The sequence below is a fragment of the Ceratotherium simum genome, chromosome 7 (genome assembly GCF_057802395.1).
Source record: "Ceratotherium simum simum isolate JZ-2026a chromosome 7, ASM5780239v1, whole genome shotgun sequence".
In the NCBI taxonomy this organism is placed as follows: Eukaryota; Metazoa; Chordata; class Mammalia; order Perissodactyla; family Rhinocerotidae; genus Ceratotherium; species Ceratotherium simum.
This window is the reverse complement of record NC_141906.1, coordinates 32145666-32167877: the sequence shown is the minus strand read 5'-3', so window position 1 is coordinate 32167877 and position 22212 is coordinate 32145666. Positions and strand designations below refer to the sequence as shown.

General features: G+C 47.4%; 1 protein-coding gene across 1 annotated transcript in view; it reads right to left on the bottom strand.

Annotated features, from left to right (window-relative positions):
• Nucleotides 1-11059: 11059 nt before the first annotated feature.
• Nucleotides 11060-22212, bottom strand: part of DGAT2 (diacylglycerol O-acyltransferase 2) — a 31027-nt gene continuing 19874 nt past the window's right edge. The window contains exons 5-8 of the mRNA XM_004434014.3: nt 16711-16915; nt 15914-16088; nt 14427-14629; nt 11060-12241 (exon numbers count right to left, since the gene is read on the bottom strand). Coding sequence (XP_004434071.1) covers nt 12087-12241; nt 14427-14629; nt 15914-16088; nt 16711-16915 — 738 coding nt within the window. The 3' untranslated portion in view covers nt 11060-12086. The remainder of the gene's footprint in view (nt 12242-14426; nt 14630-15913; nt 16089-16710; nt 16916-22212) is intronic.

Below are 22212 nucleotides of genomic sequence, written 5' to 3'. Positions count from 1 at the left end.
AGATTGGTCAAATAAATAAATATATTAAGAATAATGGGAGCCAGTTTTCTCCCTATCAGAAAAAGGTGTTACAAATATAGAAAGAGAGAGAACTAGGATGAACCCTGTGGTGACAGACCAAAATTGCCCAGATCTTGGTTTCTAAATATCATCCTCCACTACGAGGAACCAAGATCTTTGGAGACGTGGTTGATTCCCAGGATTGGGCCAGAAAAAGTACAAGATGATCCTAAGACATCTAGTTGTGCCAGAAAGTAAGGAACCACTCAAAAAAAAAACAAAAAAAAAAACCATGGAAACATGCCAAAATGACACAGAAGCCAGTTTGAAGGGGCTCCTCCTGGCCAAATATGGGGGCAGTTTGAGCATCAAAATAAATAATTGTTAAAAAAGAGACAACAGGCCCAAAATGGAGTCACTTGTGCTAAGCCCAAGTCACCAAACCAAGACTTAATACCTAACCTTATTGCAGTTTCAGCCTCTCCCAGGAATGTAATCTTAACCAGTCAGTCTGGAATTACCTGGTCAGCAATAGTGAGGCAATCTGCCTGATAGACCCCTGCTGCCCCCCAAAGGAAGGTGACTCTGCCTGTAACAATCCACTCTTGCTAATAACTTCCTTGTCCCGCCTCCTTCTGCCTATAAAAGTCTTCCATTTGTACAGTTCCTCAGAACTCCTTTCCATTTGCTAGATGGGATGCTGCCTGATTCCTGTATCATCAAATAAAGCCAATTAGATCTTTAAATTTACTCAGTTGAATTTTTGCTTTCTTAATATAATGATAAAACTGTTTATAGCCCATTGAATAAAATAGGGATCCACGAATCTATTGATATAAATAATAAACTAAATGCTTCATAAGAAAAAAGATATTTACATAGTCTCAAAGTATGGAAAAACTTTTACAGTGTAAAAGCCTGACAGTCGCCACCTTAATCAAGTGGTCCAAGTGAACATCCCCCAATAGGACAGATTGAAGTCATGCACCACCTGGTGGGATGTGGTGAGAAGAGTTCATCATCACTTTTGTGATATTTCTGCTAAAGATGGAGAATCTGAATCAATCATGAGGAAAGACTAGATATAACAAAACTAAATGGTGTTCTACAGAATACCTGGCCTGTAATCATCAAGATTGTCAAGATCATGATAGTCAAGGAGAGAGTGAGGAACTGTTGCAGATAAAAGGAGCATGATATTGTGATTTATAATAGAAATATATATTTGGTTTTTGTTCACTGTTCCTGGCACAAAGCTCCTAAATCTCTTGTAATTTCCTATATAAGAGCCACAGGGGCATGTTTTGTTATAATATTTAGCTCTGTCCTGAGTTCCTGAAATAGTTATAGAGCAACAAAAGTGAAATGGATGTCTTTTGTTTTCATAACAAGCCCCTTTCAACCATGCCTGAGTTTATGTTAATGGGGTGACTTTTTGAAAGCCCCTAGATAACCTAAGGTTGGGGGCTGATTGCCAGGAGAACCAACCCTGATTAGAGGGTTGGAACTTTCAGCCCCACCCCCTGATCTCTGGGGAGGTGAGAGGGGCTGGAAATTGAATTCAATCACCAATGGCCAATGATCTAATCAATCGTGCCTATGTAATGAAACCTCCATAAAAACCCAAAAGGATGGAGTTCAGAGAGCTTTGAGGTTGATGAACATGTGGAACTGCTGGGATAGCGGCCTGCCCAGAGAGGGCATGGAAGTTCCTAGTCCCTTGCCCTACGCATCTCTTCCATCTCTGGCTGTGCCTGAGTTTCTGAGTTCTGTGAGCTGCTCTAGCAGATTAATGGAACCAAGGAGGGAATTGTGGGAACCTCCAATTCATAGCTGGTTGGTCAGAAGCACAGGTAACAACCTGCACCTGAGATTGGCATCTAAAGAGTATGTGTGGGGAGGATGCAGTCTTGTGGGACTGAGCCCTTAACCTATGGGATCTGACGCTATCTCCAAGTAGTGTCAGAATTGAGTTAACTTGTAGGACACACTGCTGGTGTCAGATTATTGTTTGATGTGTGGGAAAAAAAACCCATACATCTGGTGTCTGACCTGAAGTAGTGTTGTAGTATTGAGAGTAGAGGAGAAACGCCGGATTGTGTTTTTCCTTTAGAAAGAGACTTAAGTAGCATGTGACTCTGTACTTGATCATTTTGCTAAAGTGGACACTATTAAGATGAATGGTGGGGCCGGCCCTGTGGCTTAGCGGTTAAGTGCGCGCACTCTGCTGCTGGCGGCCGGGGTTCAGATCCCGGCAGTGCACCGACGTACCGCTTCTCCGGCCATGCTGAGGCTGTGTCCCACATACCGCAACTAGAAGGATGTGCAACTATGACATACAACTACCTACTGGGGCTTTGGGGGAAAAAAAAGGAGGAGGATTGGCAATAGATGTTAGCTCAGAGCTGGTCTTCCTCAGCAAAAAGAGGAGAATTAGCATGGATATTAGCTCAGGGCTGATCTTCCTCACCAAAAAAAAAAAAAAAAAAAAGATGAATGGTGAAACTTGACTAGAGTCTGAGGTAGTAACGGTAGTAATGTTTCTATGTTAATTTAGTGATCTTCATGGTTTTATTGTGGTTATGTAGGATAATGTTCTTGTTTGCTGGGTTTAATGGGGCATCATGTCTGCAACTTACTCTCAAATAGTTTAGGGGAAAAAAATTATTTGTATTGTATTTGCAGCTTTTTTGTAAGTGAGATTGTTTCCCAAAAAATGATAAAGAAAAATCTTGTAATGTCCATTGTATAATAATCTATTTCCTATAAACAAATTGAAAATGTATTTATATTTTACTTTTTTCATAACATTTTGCTCATTAAAGCTTATATTTTTAAAAAAGGTAATAACTTATGGAGGGCTTGGTATGTGCCAGGCATTGTTGTAAGCGGGATATGTGTCTCCTCACAACAGAGCTATGAGGTTGGAAAGCTAAGGCAAGAGTTGTGTCACTTGTCCAAGGTCACATGTTTCACCGAATATTGCGTTGGGATCTGAAAGCAGTCTAATTCCAAGGTTATTATGAAATAACCAGCCTCTAATGAAAGTGTTACAGCATATATTTTAAATTTTATTTATACAGTGAAGTCATACTTATTTTCAGAATACATTTTTATATCATATACATTAAAAATATATCATTTGTGTTTAATTACAGGAAAAATACTTTGTATCAGTTTTCATCAAAAGTAATTAGAAATCTCAAAAGTCATTTGAAAATTTAGAACTGAGAAAAGGAACTTTTTGAATCTGTGCAAGTGCCATTGAATGTTATGTAAAAAATGTAGGAGATACAATTGTGTGTAGGCATGATAAAAATATTAGATGCAAATACACAAACCAAAACTCCCCAAGCAGTAAGTGGTGAAAAATATGCTGAAAAAGAGTTTACAAGGAAGGGAAACAGGATCATGAAAAAGAAGTTTGGAATAGATATGGGGCAGAGGTTTGTTACAAAAATTGTGGTTGAAGCCCAGGGGTGAGGGAAATTCCTATTTTTCTCCTCCTAGTGATCCTACTATAACACATTAAATGGGAATTTCTTGTACTTTCTCAGAAGTATTAGGAATGAGTGCCTTCTCAACTTGCAGCCCATCCCATGTAAAGAAAAGTGAAATCTTTCATTGATGAGAAGACCAGACTCTACCATCCACTGGTACAACTTCTCTATTAGGTGATATATAAATATATTGAAGGTCACTCTTTGTATTAGTTTAAGCTATAAACTGTCTGGCTTAAATTCTTAAAACAATAGAAATGTATTTTCTCACAGTTCTGGATCCCAGGAGTCCAAAATCAAGGTGTTGGGAGGGCTGAGCTCCCTCAAAGACTCTAGGGGGAAATCCTTCCTTGCCTCTTCCAGCTTCTGGTGGTGCCAGGTGCTCCTTGGCTTGTGGCAGCATCACCACAATCTCTGCCTCCTTTACATGGCCTTCTCCCCTTTAACCTGTGACTTCTCCTCTCTTTTTCCTATAAGGACACTTGTCATTGGATTCAGGGCCCACTCAGATAATCTAGGATCATCTCATCTTGAGATCCTTAACCTAATTACATCTGCAAAGAACGTTTTTCCAAATAAAGTCACATTCTCAGGTTCCAGAGATTAGAACATATCTTGTGGGCCACTATTCAACCCATTATATCATTCCTATGTGTGGCCTTTCTTTTTTTTTAATAATTTTATTTATTTATTTATTTTTTCCCCAAAAGCCCCAGTAGATAGTTGTATGTCACAGCTGCACATCCTTCTAGTTGCTGTATGTGGGATGCGGCCTCAGCATGGCCAGAGAAGCGGCGCGTCGGTGCGCGCCCGGGATCCGAACCCAGGCCACCAGCAGTGGAGCGTGTGCACTTAACCGCTAAGCCATGGTGCCAGCCCCTGTCCTTCTTTTCTATCAGGCCAGACTGCCTAAAAGAGAAATTAAGTTGGTATTAATCTGAACTAGACTGTTTTAAATTAAGATGTTAATTGTAATCTCCAGATTACCACTAGAAAAATAACTTAAAAACATATAGTAGAAGAAACAACAGAAGAATTAAAATAGTATATAAGAAAATACATATTTAACACAAAAGAAGGCAGAAATGGAGGGAGAGAGGAACAAAAAAGACATAAGACACACAGAAAACAAATAGCAACATGGCCGATGTAAATCCTGCTTTATCAACAATTACATTAAATGTAAACAGACAATACTCCAATCAGAAGGCAGAAAGTAGAAGTATGCATTTAAAAGAAAGATCCAACACTATGTCTACAAAAGATAGACTCATATTCAAAGACACAAATAGGTTGAAAGAGAAAGGACGGAAGAAGATATTCTAGGCAAACAGTAACCAAAAGAGAGCTGGAGTGGCTATACTAATATAGGCTACACAAAATAGATTTTAAGACAAAAATTGTTACTAGAGACAAAAAAGAACATTTTATAATGATACAAGGGGAATCCATCAGGAAGACAAAACAATTATAAACATATATGCACATAACAGCAGAGTCCCCAAATATATGAAGCAAAATTTACATAATTGAAGGGAAAAATAAAAAATTCAACAACAATAGTTGGAGACTTCAATACCCTACTTTCAATAATGGATAGAACAACTAGGCAGAAGATTAACAAAGAAATAGAAGACTTGAACAACACTATAAACTAACTTGACCTAATAGGCATCTGTATCTATAAAACACTCCAACAATAAGAGCAGAATACACATTTTTTCAAATGCACATGGAACATTCTCTAGGACAGACTACATATTAGGTCATAAAAGAAGCCTCAATAAATTAAAAGAGATTGAAATCATATGTTCTATGACCACAATGAAATGAAATTAGAAATAAATGACAAAAGGAAATTGGGGAAAATAGGAAATATGTGGAAATTAAGCAACATACTCTTAAATAATCAAAGGGTCAATGAAGAAATCAGAAGAGAAATTAGGAAAAACTTTGAGATGAATGAAACCAACACAACACAACATAGCAAAACCTATGGGATGCAGCTAAAGCAGTTCTTAGATGGAATCTTATAGATACCAACATCTATATTAAAAAAGAAAAAAAATCTCAAATTAATAAGCTAAACTTCCACCTTAAGACACCGGAAAAAAAAGAGCAAACTAGCCCAAAGCAAGAAGGACATTTAAAGACTAAATCACAAATAAATGAAAAAGAGAATAGAAAAATAACAGAGAAAATTAGTGAAACCCAAGTTGGCTCTTTGAAAAGATCGATTAAATTGACAAATCTTTAGCTAGACTTATTAAGAAAAAAATCCTCAAAATACTAAAATCAGGACTGAAAGAGGGGACATCACTACCAGCCTTTCAGAAATAACAAAGATTATAAGGGAGTTCTGTGAATAATTGTATACCAACAAATTAGATTATCAAACAAAATGCACACATTCTTAGAAACACACAAACTACCAAAACTGATTCAAGAACAACTAGAAAATCTAAATAGACCTATAACAAGGAGAGTTTGAATTAGTTATCAAAAACTTTCCACAAAGAAAAGCCCAGGCCCAGATGGCTTCACGGGTGAATTTTACCACATATTTAAAGAAAAGTTAACACCAATTCTTCACAAACTCTTCCAGGAATAGAAGGAAACACTTCCTAAATCATTCTATGGGGCCAGCATTACCCTGATACCAAAACCAGGCAAAGACAAGAAAACTACAGACCAATATCCCCTACCCATTATGAATATTGACACAAAGATCCTCAACAAAGTACTACTGAACCATTACCAGTGAACCAAATCCAAAAATATAAAAAGGATAATACACCATAACCAACTGGGATGTTATCAAGAATGCCAAGTTAGTTTGGAATACACAAATCCATTAATGTAATAACACCATATTAATAGAATAAAGGACAGGAAACCACATGATCATCTTGGTAGATACAGAAAAGCATTTGACAAAATCTAACATTCTTTCATGATAAAAATGATTAAAAAACTAAGAATGTAAGAAAACTTCAATGACCTCATAAAGGACATTTACAAAAAACCCACAGGTAACACACTTAATGGTGAAAGACTGAAAGCTTTCCCCCTTCAGATCAGTAACAAGACAAGGATTATCTGCCCCACCAATTCTATTCAACATTGTACTGGAAGTTACAGCCAAGACAATGAGGCAAGAAAAAGAAATAAAGGCATCCAGATGGAAAGTAAGAAGTAAAACTATTTCTATTCATACGTGACATGATTTTGTATACAGAAAACTCTAAGTAATCCATACAGAAACAATCAGAACTAATAAGCGAGTTCATTAGGTTGCAAGATACAAGATCAATATGCAAAAACCAGTTGTATTTCTATACACTAACATGACAATCTGAAAATGAAATTAAGAAACAATTCCATTTACAATATCATCAAAAGAATAAAATGCTTCAGAATAAATTTAACAGAAGTGCAAGACTTGTATACTGAAGACTACAAAACACTACTGAAAGAAATTAAAGAAAACCTAAATAAATAGAAAGATATCCAGAAGACTTAATATTGTTAAAAAGGCAATATTCACCAAATTGTTCTATAGATTCAAATGTAATCCTTATCAAAATCCTGGCTGCCTTTTTTTGCAAACATTAACAAGCTGATCCGAAAATTCATATGGAAATGCAGGGGAATAACCAAATACAATAACAAAATTAATCTCCAAAACAATCGCAAAAAAGAATGAAGTTAGGACTCACACTTCCCAATTTCAAAATTTATTAAAAAGCTAATCAAGACAGTGTGGTACTGGAGTAAGTATACAAATATAGATCAATGGAATAGAATTGAGAATCAAGAAATAAACCCTGACATTTAAGGTCAAGTGATTTTTGACAATGGTGTTGAGACAATTCAATGAGGAAAGAATAGTCTTTCCATCAAATGGTGCTGGGATAGCTGATATGCACATGAAGAAGAACGAAGTTGGACCCTACCTCAACCATATACAAAAATTAGCTCAAAATAGTTCAGAGATCTAAATGTAACAGCTAAAATCTCTAAAACTTTTAGAAGAAAGCATAGGAGTAAATCTTTGTGACCTTGGATTGGTCTATGGCTTCTCAGATATAAAAGCACGTAGGAAAAAAATAGATAAATTTGATTTCATCAAAATTAAAAACTTTTGTGCCTCAAAAGACAAATGATACATTTGATTCATGACACATGCTACATCATGGATGCACCTCAAAAACATTATGCTAAGTGAAAGAAGCCAGACAAAAAAGGCCCCATATTGCATGATCCCATTTATATGAAATGTTGAGAATAGGCAAATTCACAGAGACAGAAAAGCAGATTAGAGATGTGCCAGGGGCTGAGAGGTAGGGGGTAATGAGGATAAACTGCTAATGGGTATGGGGTTTCTTTAGGGGCTAGGAAATTGTTCTGGAATTAGAGAGTGGTCATTGATGCACAACTTTGTGAATATACTAAAAACCACTGAATTGTATACTTTAAAAGGGTGAACTTTATGATATGTGAATTATATCTCAATAAAACTTTTATTTAAGAAAAAGTAAGGAAGGCTGGCCACTTTGGCTGCTGCAGGTATAGTGAACTGGAGAGGGGCCTGGAAACAGAGAACTCAGTTCAATAGGTCAGGGAGACCCAGTAAAGGAGTGGTGATGATAATGATGCTGGTGATGATGACAGTGATGGTGATGATCACAGCTACCATTTACTGTTGCAGGATTATAGGTCAAGTCCTGGGATGAATACTTTCTATATATGGCATATATTTAGATACACATTATCTCATTTACTCAAGAATATAGATTATTCCCATTTTACAGATGAAGAAGCTAAGGCTCAGAGTTCAGTGACATGGTAATGCAGCTGGTAATGGCAGCGTCAGAGTGTCATTAGTACATGCTATTAGGGATGAGACAGGAGCGAACGGTTTGAGAGATGAAAATCTCAACAGTAGCACTGGCAGGCAGGGACTGGAGTGGGGGTGGGAAGGAGGACAGAACAGGCCACTGTGACTGGATGGAAGGTTCTGCTCAGGAGTGGGCAGTAGTGACATCTAGAACCTAGACAGGGAATATAAAAGGAGGCAAAGGTTTTTAAAAAGATGAGTGCTTTACATTTCTGCCTCCCTAATTACATTACAAACACCTAAGAACAAGGGACATTCAATTTGGAAGCCAGCCCTTCATTCCCTGTCATGTGATTAGAGGCAAGTCCCTCGGCCTCTCTGCCAAGGTTTCCAAATTAGGAGGAGTTGTTCTAGATGAATTCTTAGTTCCTGTCTAGCTCTGAGCTTTGGTGAGTCTCTGACTTGACTATCTCTAGCTTCTAGCCCAGGGAGCTGCATAAATGTCAAAATGTGAAAAGAAAGCTTAGGAAGCTGTGCCCCATTTGCCTCGGAACTATCCTCAGTGCCCCCTAGTGGCCATATCTGGGAACAACAGCAGAATCATGGAATTGATGACCTTCTGGCTGAGACTGCAGCCCCACTCTCACTGTCCAAAGGCAGAGGGTCTTCTGCAAAAGGAGGTTCCAGTTCCTTCTCCCAAGATAACAACTCCCAACCCAAGGAAATGTTCACAGCACTTACCTAGAGTGTCGTGCCGTGCCCCGCCCCCGTCCCTCCCCCCACTTAGAGCTGGGCTGCCCTCTGCTCTGCACAGGCTACTGCTAGACATGACTGCCCTGGGTGAAGTGGCCCCTCTGGGATGTGGGGCCTGGGTATTGTCGCTGTTCTTAGGCAGAGATGGCTGAGATCTCTAGTTCACAGTAAATGTTCAATCTTCACAAAATTAATGCTGAGAGTAATGGCCTACCTTTGTGGGTAGCCTAGATTAGCGCCAGGGCTTAAACTGTAGCCAGAGGCTGAGGGTCACTGCTAACCCCAGGTGGGGCTAGGGTGGGGCCGAGACTGTCATCAGAAAATAGGCCTTTCCTCCAACCTAAAGGAAATGTCTGTCCGCTGACCTGAGCTGTGTGGCTTGAGGCCTTCCTGGTGCTACAGAATCCAGCCTCTGTCGGCCCCTCCAGGGCACCTCCTCTCTCTGCCCTGCCCTCTTGCCCACCTAGAAACTCAGGAGAAGCCAACTCCCCCAGCCTAAGTGAAGCCCCACTGCAGACCTCTCTACTGCCACCTCCGTCGTTCAAATCAACAATGCTGTCTGCCCCATCGGCACTTGCTGATCTGACCTTTAACTCCTTCCTGGCAAATTTCCAGTCACCCTTTGAGTCCCAGCTCAGGCAGTGGGGTCTCAGGTCAATGAGGCACCCTAGGTTGGGTTAGCAGCATCTGTCACAGCTTTGACCACCTTATGTATCCTCAGCTGTTTCTTTTTTTTTTTTTTTTAAAGATTTTATTTATTCATTTTTTTCCCCCCAAAGCCCCAGTAGATAGTTGTATGTCATAGGTTCACATCCTTCTAGTTGCTGTACGTGGGACTCAGCCTCGCGTTGGACGGAGAAGTGGTGCCTCGGGGCGCGCCCGGGATCCGAACCCGGGCCGCCAGCATCAGAGCGCGTGCACTTAACCGCTAAGCCACGGAGCCGGCCATCCTCAGCTGTTTCTAATGTTTGTTTCAGCTCCCAAGCAGCCTGTTCACAGCTTCTGGCACAGAGGAACAACTGGGGTGGATAAATGGCAAGGACAGGCATTCAGGCAGTGGGAAAGTTGGAATGAAGTCCTTCAGTCTCAGCTGGGAAGGGTTCCCAGGTGCTTAATACTCACCGAACTGAATGGAATTAGAACAGAGAGAGGTGGCATCTTGTGAGAGCTGGGTGTGGCAGGACGTCACTAGAGTGACAGCAAGCCAGGTCTCCCCCTTCGTGGTATAACTGAGGCCAGGGGCAAGGAACACGGTTTGAGCAATAAGGACCCTTCCAGCTGCACAGTAGCTCTTTACCACACGTGGGAGGCAGCTGTGAAGGGGCTCCAAGGACCCCTGCCTCCTGGTAGTCACTCCATGTGTAATCCTCGAGTGTGCGCTGGACCTAGTGACTTGCATCTAATGAACAGAATATGGCAAAAGTGATAGGATAACACTTCTTCGACTAGGTTATAAAAGCCTGGGACTTCCGTCTTGCACACTCGCTCTCTGGCTCTTCTTGCTTACCCTCTCTGATGAAGCCAGCTGCTATGTGCGAGCTAGTCTACGGAAAGGCCCATGTGGCAGGGAACTGAGAGTGGCCTCCGGGAAACAGCCAGTGAGGAAGCGAATCCTGCCAACAACCACGTGAATGACCTTGGAGGTGGATCCTCTCCCAGTCAAGCCTTGAGATGACGGCAGCCCAGCCGACACCTTGATTGCAGCCTGAGAGAGACCCTGGAGCAGAGGGCCCAGCTAAGCCATACCTCGACCACTGACCCTCAGAAACTGGACACAATGTTTTTTGAAGCCACTAAGTTCTGGAGTAGTTTGTGACACAGCAATAGATAACTAATATGCCACACGGGGCCGTGTGGGCCAACGGAGTGAGAGGGAGAGGGCTCGGCAGGCAGCTCAGATGGGGCCGTGGTCTCCCCAAGTGTCAGGGGCAAGACGCAGACGCAACCCCAGCAATAACTCATAGAGGACTCTCGTTTTCATTTATTCATTTAGGAATATACAAACGTCTGACATGTATAATGATCAAGAAAAAACAGAACTCTGAGGAGGGGCTGGCCCCCGCCCTCTCAGAAAGGCACAAATATGTGAGACATGGGTTGAGGGGCCTTCTGTCCTGGAACCAATCTGCTGCTCAGAAGACCAGGCCCCTCTGTGCACTGGAAGAGCACCCTCTTCCTCACACCACACTTGGGGTGTGGGTTAAACAAACCAAGGCCACTGGGAAGTATGTGATCCAGGCCAAGGCTAAGTCAGGGCTGGGTCCACGGCGTCAGCCCCCTGATGAAAATCAGTGACTCCAAGGAGAATGGGGTGGCTGGATAATTCAAAAGATGCTGCATCTGAGACAGCTCTGCTCCCCAGCACGGGATCACTGCCACTCCCCTTCTTGCTCTCAAGGCCAGTCCAGGCTCAGGTTTGAAAGACGGGCGGGAGGGGGGTTGGTGACAGAAAAGAGACTAAGCTGGAGCATTCCAGCTGTTCATCCCTGCACTCTTCAACATGGGAAAACTGTACCCTCCGAGTCTTCACCTTGGTAAGAGGAACTAGTCCTGCAGTCAAGGCTGGGGGAGCTGCGAATAGAGGTGTTTGTATTACCAGTGGCTTCTGCCCCTCATCCCAGGGGCAAAGAGCAAATAATCTAACCGGTTTGAGTCACTAATGGCTGTCCTTCTTCCCCAGTTAACAGGACGGAGCTTTTTCTGCATTTTTGGGAAGGGAAGTAGAGGGGTTGGTTGAGCAACCATAAAGGACCCAGATGTGTTGGCCACCACCTAGAACAGGACAACTGGAAGTGAAAGACTGTGAAATATTCACTTTTTCCATCTTAAAAAAGACCTAACATTATAATGGTTTAACAAAATTATTATAATTTCTTTTAAATAACCCACAGACACCCATGACGCTTCTAAATTTACAGAACAAAAGCACTCGAGAACTTGGTAGAAAATGATTTGCAGCTGGTTCCTCCGGGGACTGGTCCCTGAGGGCTGGCTCAGTTCACCTCCAGGACCTCAGTCTCCGGGAGGCCGACCTTGGTCTTGTGCCTGTCGAAGAGCTTCACCAGGGCCTCCATGTACATGGCGTGGTAGAGGTCGATATCCTGCTGGGTTGGGTGCTCCAGCTTGGGGATGGTGATGGGCTCACCCACTGCAGGGATGGGGCAAATGCTTCTGGTTAGTCAATCCACTCGGCCCACCCTCCCTGGGCATGTACCATGATGTTGATGGCAGCAACCCTGTGCTATGTGCCAACCATGTGCCAGGAACTGTGCTGAATGTGCTCCATCTTAGGGTGTCCCTTTTATAGATGAGAAGACTGAGGCCTAAGGGCACACAGGCCCCACCCAAGGCCACACAGCCACTAAGTAGTGGGTGGGATCAAGACTGGCTGCCCCCACTGCACTCAGCTGGCAACTCCTCTGAAAGTTATGGGACGGAGTAATGGCTTTGCTTTTGTCCTGCTCTGGGCAAGTCACTTTGCCTCTCTGTGCCTCAGTTTCCTCATCTATCACATGGGCATCCTTCCTCATAGGGCTTTGCTGAGAATTCTGTGAAATAACGTGACATGCTTTGAAAAATGTAGTAAGGGTGGGAGAGGGTGGAGGAGACCAACATTCATCCATCTGTGCATTGTTTCATTTTCTCATCCTGCTTTACCTCCATACCCACTCATCCTGAAGTCCTGTCAAAGACTTTTCTGAAATCTCTCCCAAGTTCATGCACTTCTCTTCCATCTCCATTGCTATTCCCTCGGTCCAAGACACCTGCTACCATAAAAGCCTCTGGACTGGTCTTGTGGCTTCCACTCTTGCCCTTTCTAACCCACTTTCTATCCAGCAGCCCCAAGGATCACTTTATTTATTTATTTTTTTGTGTGAGGAAGACCAGCCATCAGCTAACATCCGATGCCAATCCTCCTCTTTTTGCTGAGGAAGACTGGCCCTGGGCTAACATCCGTGCCCATCTTCCTCTACTTTATATGGGACGCCGCCACAGCATGGCTTGACAAGCAGTGCGTCGCTGTGCGCCCAGGATCTGAACCAGTGAACCCCGAGCCACCGCAGCAGAGCGCGTGCACTTAACCGCTGCGCCACTGGGCCGGACCCAAGGATCACTTTAAAACGCAAATCTGAACCTCCCCTCCCTAAAAACCTCAAGTAGCTTTCCTTTCTTAAGGTGAAGAGCAAACTCCTTCACACGGCCCACAGGACCCACCCTCTCCAGCCACCCCTGTGCATGGAAAGATCCCTGATGCCTCACACAGATCAGACCTGCTAGGAGATTTGTGTAGAATGAGAGTCAAGTGTGAGTCTGGGTCATGTGACCTAAAATGCAGGAAGTCTCTATGTATAAATACAAAGCAGAACTGCTGGCTCTGATAACTCGAAGTGCCTATGTGAGCTTTGTCCCCTAAAGTCCATGGCTCGTGACCCACATGCTCCTGTGTGATCTCCAGCTTGTGAATCGTTAACACACACACCTCCAATGGGTAATGTTTTGGAATCCTCTCAACTGTCCCAAATAAACCCAAAACAGCTGAGGGCCAAGCGCAGCCAAGTTTTTGCCACACTTCTCACAGGCCTCTGCTCTAGTCCTGTTGATTCTTTTCTTTCTGTTCCTCAAAAATCTACAAAATCTTGCTGCTGGAACTCCACTTAGGCTATTGTTTCTTTTCTTTTTTATTTTTTGTGAGGAAGATCAGCCCTGAGCTAACATCTGCCAATCCTCCTCTTTTTTTGCTGAGGAAGACTGGTCCTGGGCTAACATCCATGGCCGTCTTCCTCCACTTTATATGGGACGCCGCCACAGCATGGCCTGACAAGCGGTGCGTTGGTGTGTGCCTGGGATCCGAACCAGCGAACCCCGGGCCGCCGCCGCGGAGCGGGCGCACTTAACCACTTGCGCCACCGGGCCGGCCCCTAGGCTATTGTTTCCGATAAAAACTCTCTTCCTCCCCTCTTTTGCCAGATAATTCCTATTCAGCTGATAATGTAAGAGTCACCTCCTCCCTGGGGCCCACCATGACCCCCCAGAACCCCCTGCACATCCCCCTCACACCTGTGGGTCTTTGCTGCACGAGGGTCTTCCCTGATAGACTGCTCTGCACACACAGAACTGCTGGTCTTGTTCTCTCGCCTAGCACAGCTGGGCTCATAGTAATGGAACGATCCCCCACGGCCCGCCCCCACCAATCATTCCCATCAGCACCCAAACATGTCCTCATGGTTTAGAGCATGGACATCAGAGCCAGGCGGCCTGGATTTGAATCCTAACCCCCCACTAAGTAGCTGTGTGGCACCCCAAGTCCAGGGTCTGCAGGCAGGGAGGCTCACCCACGGTGGTGATGGGCTTGGGGTAGGGCATCAGCCCCCAGGTGTCGGAGGAGAAGAGGCCTCGGCCGTGGAAAATGCATGGGGCAAAGCCGATGTACTTCTGGAACTTCTTCTGGACCCATCGGCCCCAGGAGCCCTCCTCAAAGATCACCTGCTTGTACACCTCATTCTCCCCGAAGGAGTAGATGGGAACCAGGTCGGCTCTGGAAGGGAGAAGCCAGGATGTGTCACACTCCCATCACCGGCTTCAGTTCCTCCTGTCAGCCTAGAGGCCCTGGACACCAGCCAAGTTCCCCTCCCCCAGGGGTGTAGCAGAATCACCCAGGGATCCCAAACCACAAGTTCCCTCACCATACATTCGGGTGGGCCCTCTGTGTCCATTAGAGACTGGAGAGCACGTTGGGGTTTTGGGACCACTAAGCAAAGGGAAGGGTGAGAGCCCTGTTCTAGAATGCCTGTTCTCTCCCATCCTTTGGGGCCTGCCTCTGCTGGGAAGTTCTCCTTGTCCCACTCCGAACCCAGGTCTCTCTCAGTCCTGTGTCACAGCCCTCAGTACACTGTATTGTCGCTGTCTGTCTCTCCCCACTTCCCCCACCCTGAAGACAGGGACTGGATCTGATTTGATTGTGTCGCCAGGGCCTGGCACAGGGCAGGCCCTGAAGAGCAGCCTCTTCTGAAGCCCAAGGTAAGGCCCTGAGGAGACAGAGAAGGGCTGGGGGGAGCCTAGACGTTGTAGTTAGCACCACCCCTAACTTGTGTGTGACTGCAGGCCGCACCCTCTCCCACCCCAGCCACGTTACTGTTGGAGGTCCTCACCCCAGGGCCTTTCCTCCTGGGGTCCCCCAGATATGGGAGGGAGTCTGAAGAGCTTGGCTCTGCGTTTTACAGTGTGGCCCTGCCCAGGTCACGTAGCCTCCTCACTTTTCTCAAATGGAGAATGGGGATGTCATCACCTGCAGGGGCATCAAAGGGGCCCACAGAAGCGAACGTGCTCTGTCAGATGAAACGTGCCCCACAGGTGGCTACACAGGATGTGCCTCTGATTTTCTAGAACAGGTCACAGAAATCCAAGCTGCCCAGCTCCTGTCTGCCTGTCCTCAGTGTCACCCCTCCAGGAAGCCTTCCTTGATGTTTCCAGCCATCCTCCTTCCTGGCCTCTTGCTCTCCCAGCGGCATGACACATTTTGGCCCCAGGGCACAGTCCTGCGTATGAGCCTGACCTCTTAACCCACCTGCAAGGGCCCAGGGGACAGAGGCTGCATTTTTCCCCCAGACACCCAGGCTATACTTGGACAAACTTGGCCTGAACCTCTGGGCTCCAACCTCCCCTCTCCATAGGATGGCAAACTCCCTTCAATGCCTTCCTGGGGTCTGGGCCTTGCCTCCAGGAGCCAAGGAGCTGCTGCCCTGGGCCAAGCAAGCTCTGGAGGGCTGTGTGTGTATGTACACGCTTATGTGCATGCGTGTGTGTGTAGGGAGGCACCTACCCGTGGCGCAGGGCCAGTTTCACAAAGCCCTTGCGGTTGCGCAAGGTGACCGTGTTCTTGCCGGGCCTGGAGCTCAGGGACTCGGCTGCGCCCCCCACAACGATGATGATGGCATTGCCACTCCCATTCTTGGAAAGCAAGTAGTCTATGGTATCCCGGTTCACAGGGCAGATGCCTGGGGACAAGGAGGGGACACACAGTCAGGCTGCCCACGGATGCACTCCCTACCCCCTGCACACAGTTAAGTATAATGAGAAAGAGCCCTGGACTTGAGCCCCAGACCAAACCCAGCCACTCAGGAGTTGCGTGGCCCTGCATTAGCTATTCGCTTTTCTGAGCCTCAGCTTATCTATAAAATGGGGATAACGATACAAGGTTGTTTAGGGAACTCATTCATTTGGCAAACATTCCGAGGTCCTAACTCTGCCAGGCTGGTGCCCAGTGCCGGGGATCCCAGTGAATCAGGCCGCGGGGGTCAAAGGCGGGTGGATAATGACAGAGCCAAGGACAATGATCAGGTTGTGCAGAGGGCAGCACAGGGGCTGGGGGTGCCCAGAAAAGGGGCCAGAGAAGGCTTCCTAGAAAGACGTTATCCAAGTTGAATCCTGAAGACCGTATGAACAGCTCTCCTGCTCAGCCCCGACCCGCTGAGCCTGCAGCAGGCTGCACCTCTCCACACAGGACTGGCCACCGGGGCACGGAGTACTGGCTTCCTGGCCTCTCTATCACTTTGCTCAATGGAGAGGCTCAGGCCTCACAATGCAGCCCCGCAGGGGCCGGCAGAGGTGGATTCTCACCTCCGGACATCAGGTATTCCCTCAGCACTGGTATCCGGAAGTTGCCGGCCAGTGTCGCCAGGTAGGGCCTTATGCCAGGGAACTTCTTGCTCACTTCCGTGGCCTCTGTGCTGAAGTTGCAGAAGGCACCCAGGCCCATGATGCCATGGGGGTGGTATCCAAAGATGTAGTTCCTGGTGGTCAGCAGGTTGTGCGTCTTCACCAGCTGCAGGGAAGACCTTGGGTCAGAGGAACCTGGCCAGGAGAGGGGTACTGGGGCACCCCTAGAAGGTAGGGGAGGGACTGGTGTGCCATGCTCCCTGGGGCTCTGGGCCCGAAGGACTGCAGTGACTCTCTATACCTGACCTCAGACTCTCACCACTGAGGCCACAGTGCCAGGTGCTCGGCACGGGAAGGGGATGGGAAACTCTCTCTCTCTTCCTTCCCTTGTTTCTCCAGCCAAACACACCAGGTCTTCTTATGCACACTCTGCTGGCCTCCTGCCTTCCCCCTCTCTGGGCCCATCCTCCTCACCACAGCCTGAGAGACTGTTCTAAATCCCAAATCCAACCCCTGTCACTCTCAGATAAGGGGGGATGTCCAGCCCTCTTTATCAGGGTAAAGTCCAAGTCCCTTAGTTTGGCCAGAGAAGGGACAGTGCAGCTGGCCTGAATGGAAACTTCCTTCCAGGCAGCCAGGCTCAGCCCGGCCTCTGATGCAGGAAGGACAAGGGCACGCAACAGTCACAGGGGGCGGGGAGGGCAGCTGTACAGCCGGGGCAGCTGACCCGTGCTACTATCAGCAGAGCTGTCCCGGGATGCTCTAAACAACGATTGGCTTCCTCGGGGCCCACCCCCTGCCCTGGGGCCCGTGGCTCGGAGGGTGGGGTGGGTGATGCAAAGTTTCCCTAAGTTCTGGGCAATGAGAGGCACCTACCCAGCGTTACGGAACACAATGCGGGTGAGGGTGCTGAGAAGGATGGAGAGCAAGGGTATTTTGTTCAGAAAATATCACTTTTTTTAAATTAGAAAAATAACGAATAATCATAGAGAATTTTAAAAATACAGGAAAGTAAAAAAAATCAAAAGCACCTGTCATATCTCCATCCGGATAAACCACTGATGAGTTATTTTCCTACTCAAATAGACACGTTCTTTTTTAAAAAACCACCAAAATTCAGGTGCTATGGTTGATATCATTCGTATATAATTTTCTACCAAGCATTTCATAGCTATTTTTCCTTACCAAAATCCCTCAATAACATGTCTTCTCACGGCTGTTTTATTCTCTCACACAGCTATGCCACATGTCATAGAACTGTCATCAAACCCTGATTGATGGACCTTTGAAAAGCTTCCAGAATTTCCCCCAGAAAAAATCCTTCCCTAAATATCTTACGTGCATCCACAAATCGTATTGTTTTCTTGATACCAACTTCTAGAAATACAATTCCTGGGTCAAAGGGAATGAACATTTTGGTCTGGTGGGCTGCTCTGCTTCTAAAAAGGTGACACTAATGACATTCCCACCTGCAGTGCTCGAAGGTGCCCACTTCCCTGCACTGGTGCCAGCTGGAGGCAGAGCTGCCGGCCACTGGCAGAGTATCAAGAGCCTGGGTTTTCCACAACTCCAGATTTGGGAACCTCCTGGCTGAGGGAAGGACCTTGTGCTTAGTTTTGGGGGAGGGAGTGCCAGTAGCTGGCCTCTGGGAAACTGAAATCTGAATCTTCAGGTGACGGAGGCCCGAAGGGGATGGAACCAAGGGTGGCTGGCACCACTCCCAGCTCTGTAACTGCCAGTACGTGTGTGAGCAAGACCCTGAGTTTTACCCCCTGTTGCTTAGGACATTCTACTCTTTCTCCCACTTTGCCTTTGGCAAGCAGATTAAAGCTGCTCAAAAACCCTTCCAACTCCTAGGCTGACCACATGAATGGGGAACAGCAGCAGCCTGACGATGGCTAGTGGGAGGTGTAGCGAGGGGGCTGAAAGGAGCATGGCTGTACACGAGCTTTGCGTGGCAGTTGTTCTGAGGTTTTGGCCCCTAAAGAGCAGATGTGCCCACCACATGAGCTCTCAGTAAAGCTGGAATGAAAACACATCTCGTGCCAGCTTCCCAGGAAGAGGCAAGTACTGCGGTAAGAGCTGAGACAGCCAGTACCAGACTGGAAACCTGCTCCTGAGCTGACGGCTGGGCCTGCGAGCCCAAAGCATAGAATGGGCTGGAAGAGCCCTGATCTGGGCCATTCCTTTGGTTATGAGGTGGAGACTGAGGCCCAGAGAAAGGAGTTGCTGCTTCCCCGGAGGTCAGAGCGCATCATCTTCCACCTCTAGATTAGGCCACCCATCTGTGCTTGTCCCTGGGCCTGGGATGTAGATATGTTACTGGGTGGAACCCTGGCTGGCACTTTAAATCATTTCCTCCCTCCACCAAGTCTCTATCTGGTGGGACCTCTGGTTAAATGAGGAGCCCGGGGCACAGTGCAGATGAACGGCCCTCTGCACGGTACCCAGAGGAATGCAGGCATCTGACACAGCTTTGCTCTGTCTTCATGCCACGCTCCCCTCCCCCAGAGCTGGAGAGAGTGTCCGTCCTGGACACAGGAGGAAGGATACTGCTGATGAAGGCTCTGTTGACATGCCTGCTTTCATGTCTCCTGTCTTCCATGGCAAAGTGTCAGCACAAGAGAGTGCCAGGCCTGCTGGCTAGCACGAGCCTGGGACACATCTCTGGCAAGTCACTCCTCACATCCTGCCTCCCAGGGCAGGAATGGTATTCAGACAGACTTGTCCCACTCTGGCATCATATAAAGGAAGGAACTCAGGCCCAGAGAAGAACAGAGACTTGCCTAAACTTACACAGCAGGGCACAGTGGCAGAGGATCGCAGAAGAGAGAACGTGGGCCCTGAAGCAGACAGCCCCGGTTCCTATCCCAGACCTGCTACTGACTTGCTTTGTGACCCTGGGACAGTCTCTCCTCTCTGGCCTCAGTAGGCACATCTGTGAAATGAGGCAGATGGACAGACAGATGATTCTAAGCTCAGCGAGTCTTTCCTAGTCCCCTCTTCAAAGATCCCGCCTAGACTTCAGGGAGAGGTGACCTGGGCACTGCCCACCCTCTTCCAGGTAGCCAGTGGTCCCCATGGCTGATGCTAATACACGAGCCCCACCTCTGCTGGGAGAAGGGATGCTTTCTGGGTGAGCTGAGCTGCTCTGGTGGCAGAGAGCAAAGAGCTTCACCAAGAAGGGAGTGCGGAGAGGCAGGCGGGTGGGTACAGCTGGAGGTCATTACACAACCATTGACAAGAGGCTGGGAAAGGGGGTGGGGGACAGGGGATCACACAACTCCACAGAGTGTCAGCCCTGACATCAGGTCACCAAGGCCAAACCCTCCCTGAACAGAAGGGGAGCCTGAGGCCTGAGGGGTAGGGTAGGGGCCTCGGCTCGGCTGAGGTCACCAGCAAGTTAAGAGCAGAGCCCGCGCTGAGGCTCAGCGCCCTGGCCTGCCTCAGGCCCAGCTTGGCTTTCGTTCTGGTGCCCAACAGCCCTCAGCGGGCCAGCTCACATGTGCCCTACGGCTCCAACTCGTAGCTGACTTCTTGGAATAGAAGTGTGATAAGGGACATGGGGTTTTGTTCTGGATTTTTGGAAGGGCACCTGCCCATCACAGCTCTGACCAACAGTCACCAGGTCATCCTGTTCTAGGTGGAGGGGGCTATCAGCCTCGAGGAAGCTTCCTGAAGGGCAGGCCACTCTGAACACTGGGGCCTGGCCCCAAAAGGGCCCCAGTAGAGAGAACAGAGTCCATAATCCCTCACACTCAACCATAATTTACCACTTTTTATCACGTGAACAGCTCCGTTTTGCAGATGTGGCAAGTGAGACTCAGCGAGCTTGAGAAAGTATGTCTGTGGTCCCACAGGCAGAAGGGGACCAAGTCTAGCAGGATCCATCAGGTGGTGAACCCACCCAAGAGCAGGGACCAGGGCTGAGTCTTCTGTGTCCCCATGCCCAGCAGAGCCCAGCTCTGTACAGGGAGCAGCTACAGAGTCAGTGAATGGAGTGACAGAGCAGGAACTCAACCCCAGTCTCCACCAGCAAAGCAGAGAGGCGGAGACTCAGGAGGTGGGACTTGATGCAGTGTGGAAATCAGGGACTGAATCACTCCCAGAGGAACAGGCAGTAGGAATTCGGTGGGAAAGAACCTGAGGCCCGGATTCAGGAAGCCCGGATTCTAGTACTAACACTGGCAAGGACTCGCTGTGCAACCTGGACCAATCCTTGCCCCTCTTTGGGACGCAGTTTCCTCACCTCCAAAATGAGACAGCTGGGTCCTCTGATGCAACATCCTCCCAGCAACAAGAGCCTTGCATTCCTTGCAGCTGGAGATGGGGTCAGGAAAAGGGAGGAGCAGGAACCCTGACCCAAAGGTCCTGGGAAAACTGGGCTCAGGCTGGGGTGGGCAGAGGGAACCAGGCCTGGGGCCGCCCCCACAATACCGAGTGCAGAGGAGGAATGCAGGGTTACCCAGCCACCTCCCCTAGGCAGCACGCCAGCATGTCTCGGTCGCTGACTCACAACAGCAAACATACGCCACCCTGCATGGTGCACAAGAACTTCACCCTCACACACGCTGCCTCCTGCTGGGTTACCTCAGCACCTAGGGTGTGCCGGGGCTGGGTGCTCAGTGAGCTGGCCAGACAGGTCTTGCTCCTACAGGGAAAACCTTTAGGATTCTGCCAGAGTTACCCACAATCCACCAGCATTGCCCATGTGCACCAGGGCCCAGAGGCCTCTGCCTTGCCAAGCTAGCTTGCAGACCACAGGCACGGGGCCAGACAGAGACGAGACTGAAAGCCAGACCAAGGCACCATTTACTCTGTCAGGAGCTCGAGGTTGGCCCTAGGGAAGATGGGCACTCTGAAGACCAGTGTGGGGGTCCCAGAGCAGCCAATGGTGCAGCAGGAAGGAAACCCAGAGACCAACTTGGTCTAAACTTGCTTCATAAGGGAAGACTGCACCCTGGAAGGGACAATGCTTTGCCCAGGGTCATGGTGAACTTTTCCTGCCTCCGTCCTCCAAGGCTGACGGACGCCTGAGTATCTGTCCAAGCTTATTTCCCACAGCTCTGCTGCACAGAGAGGCAGCGCACTGTGGTGGGAGGAGCCCAGACTTTGAGGCAAGACAGTAACTGGAATCTCCGCTAAGCCCCTTACTAGCCTCATTTAGCTTTGCTACTCTTGACTCCACGTTTCATCTGTAAAAAGGGGATAAAGTGAATATCTGCCTTACAGGGGTGCTGTGAGGGTTAAAGGAGACTCCGTGGGCACAGGTGCTGGCTCCTAGAAGGCTCCCAATAAATAAACACGCTCCCCCTTCATTCCACCTGCTCACCACTTCCCACACGCCAGGCTTCTTCTCCAACTCAGGTGCTTCTACTCTCATTGTTTTCCTTGCCTCTTCAGTGCTACTTATCTTTAAGACGGAGTTCTAGGAGCATCTCCTCCAGAAGCCTTCCCCAGGCA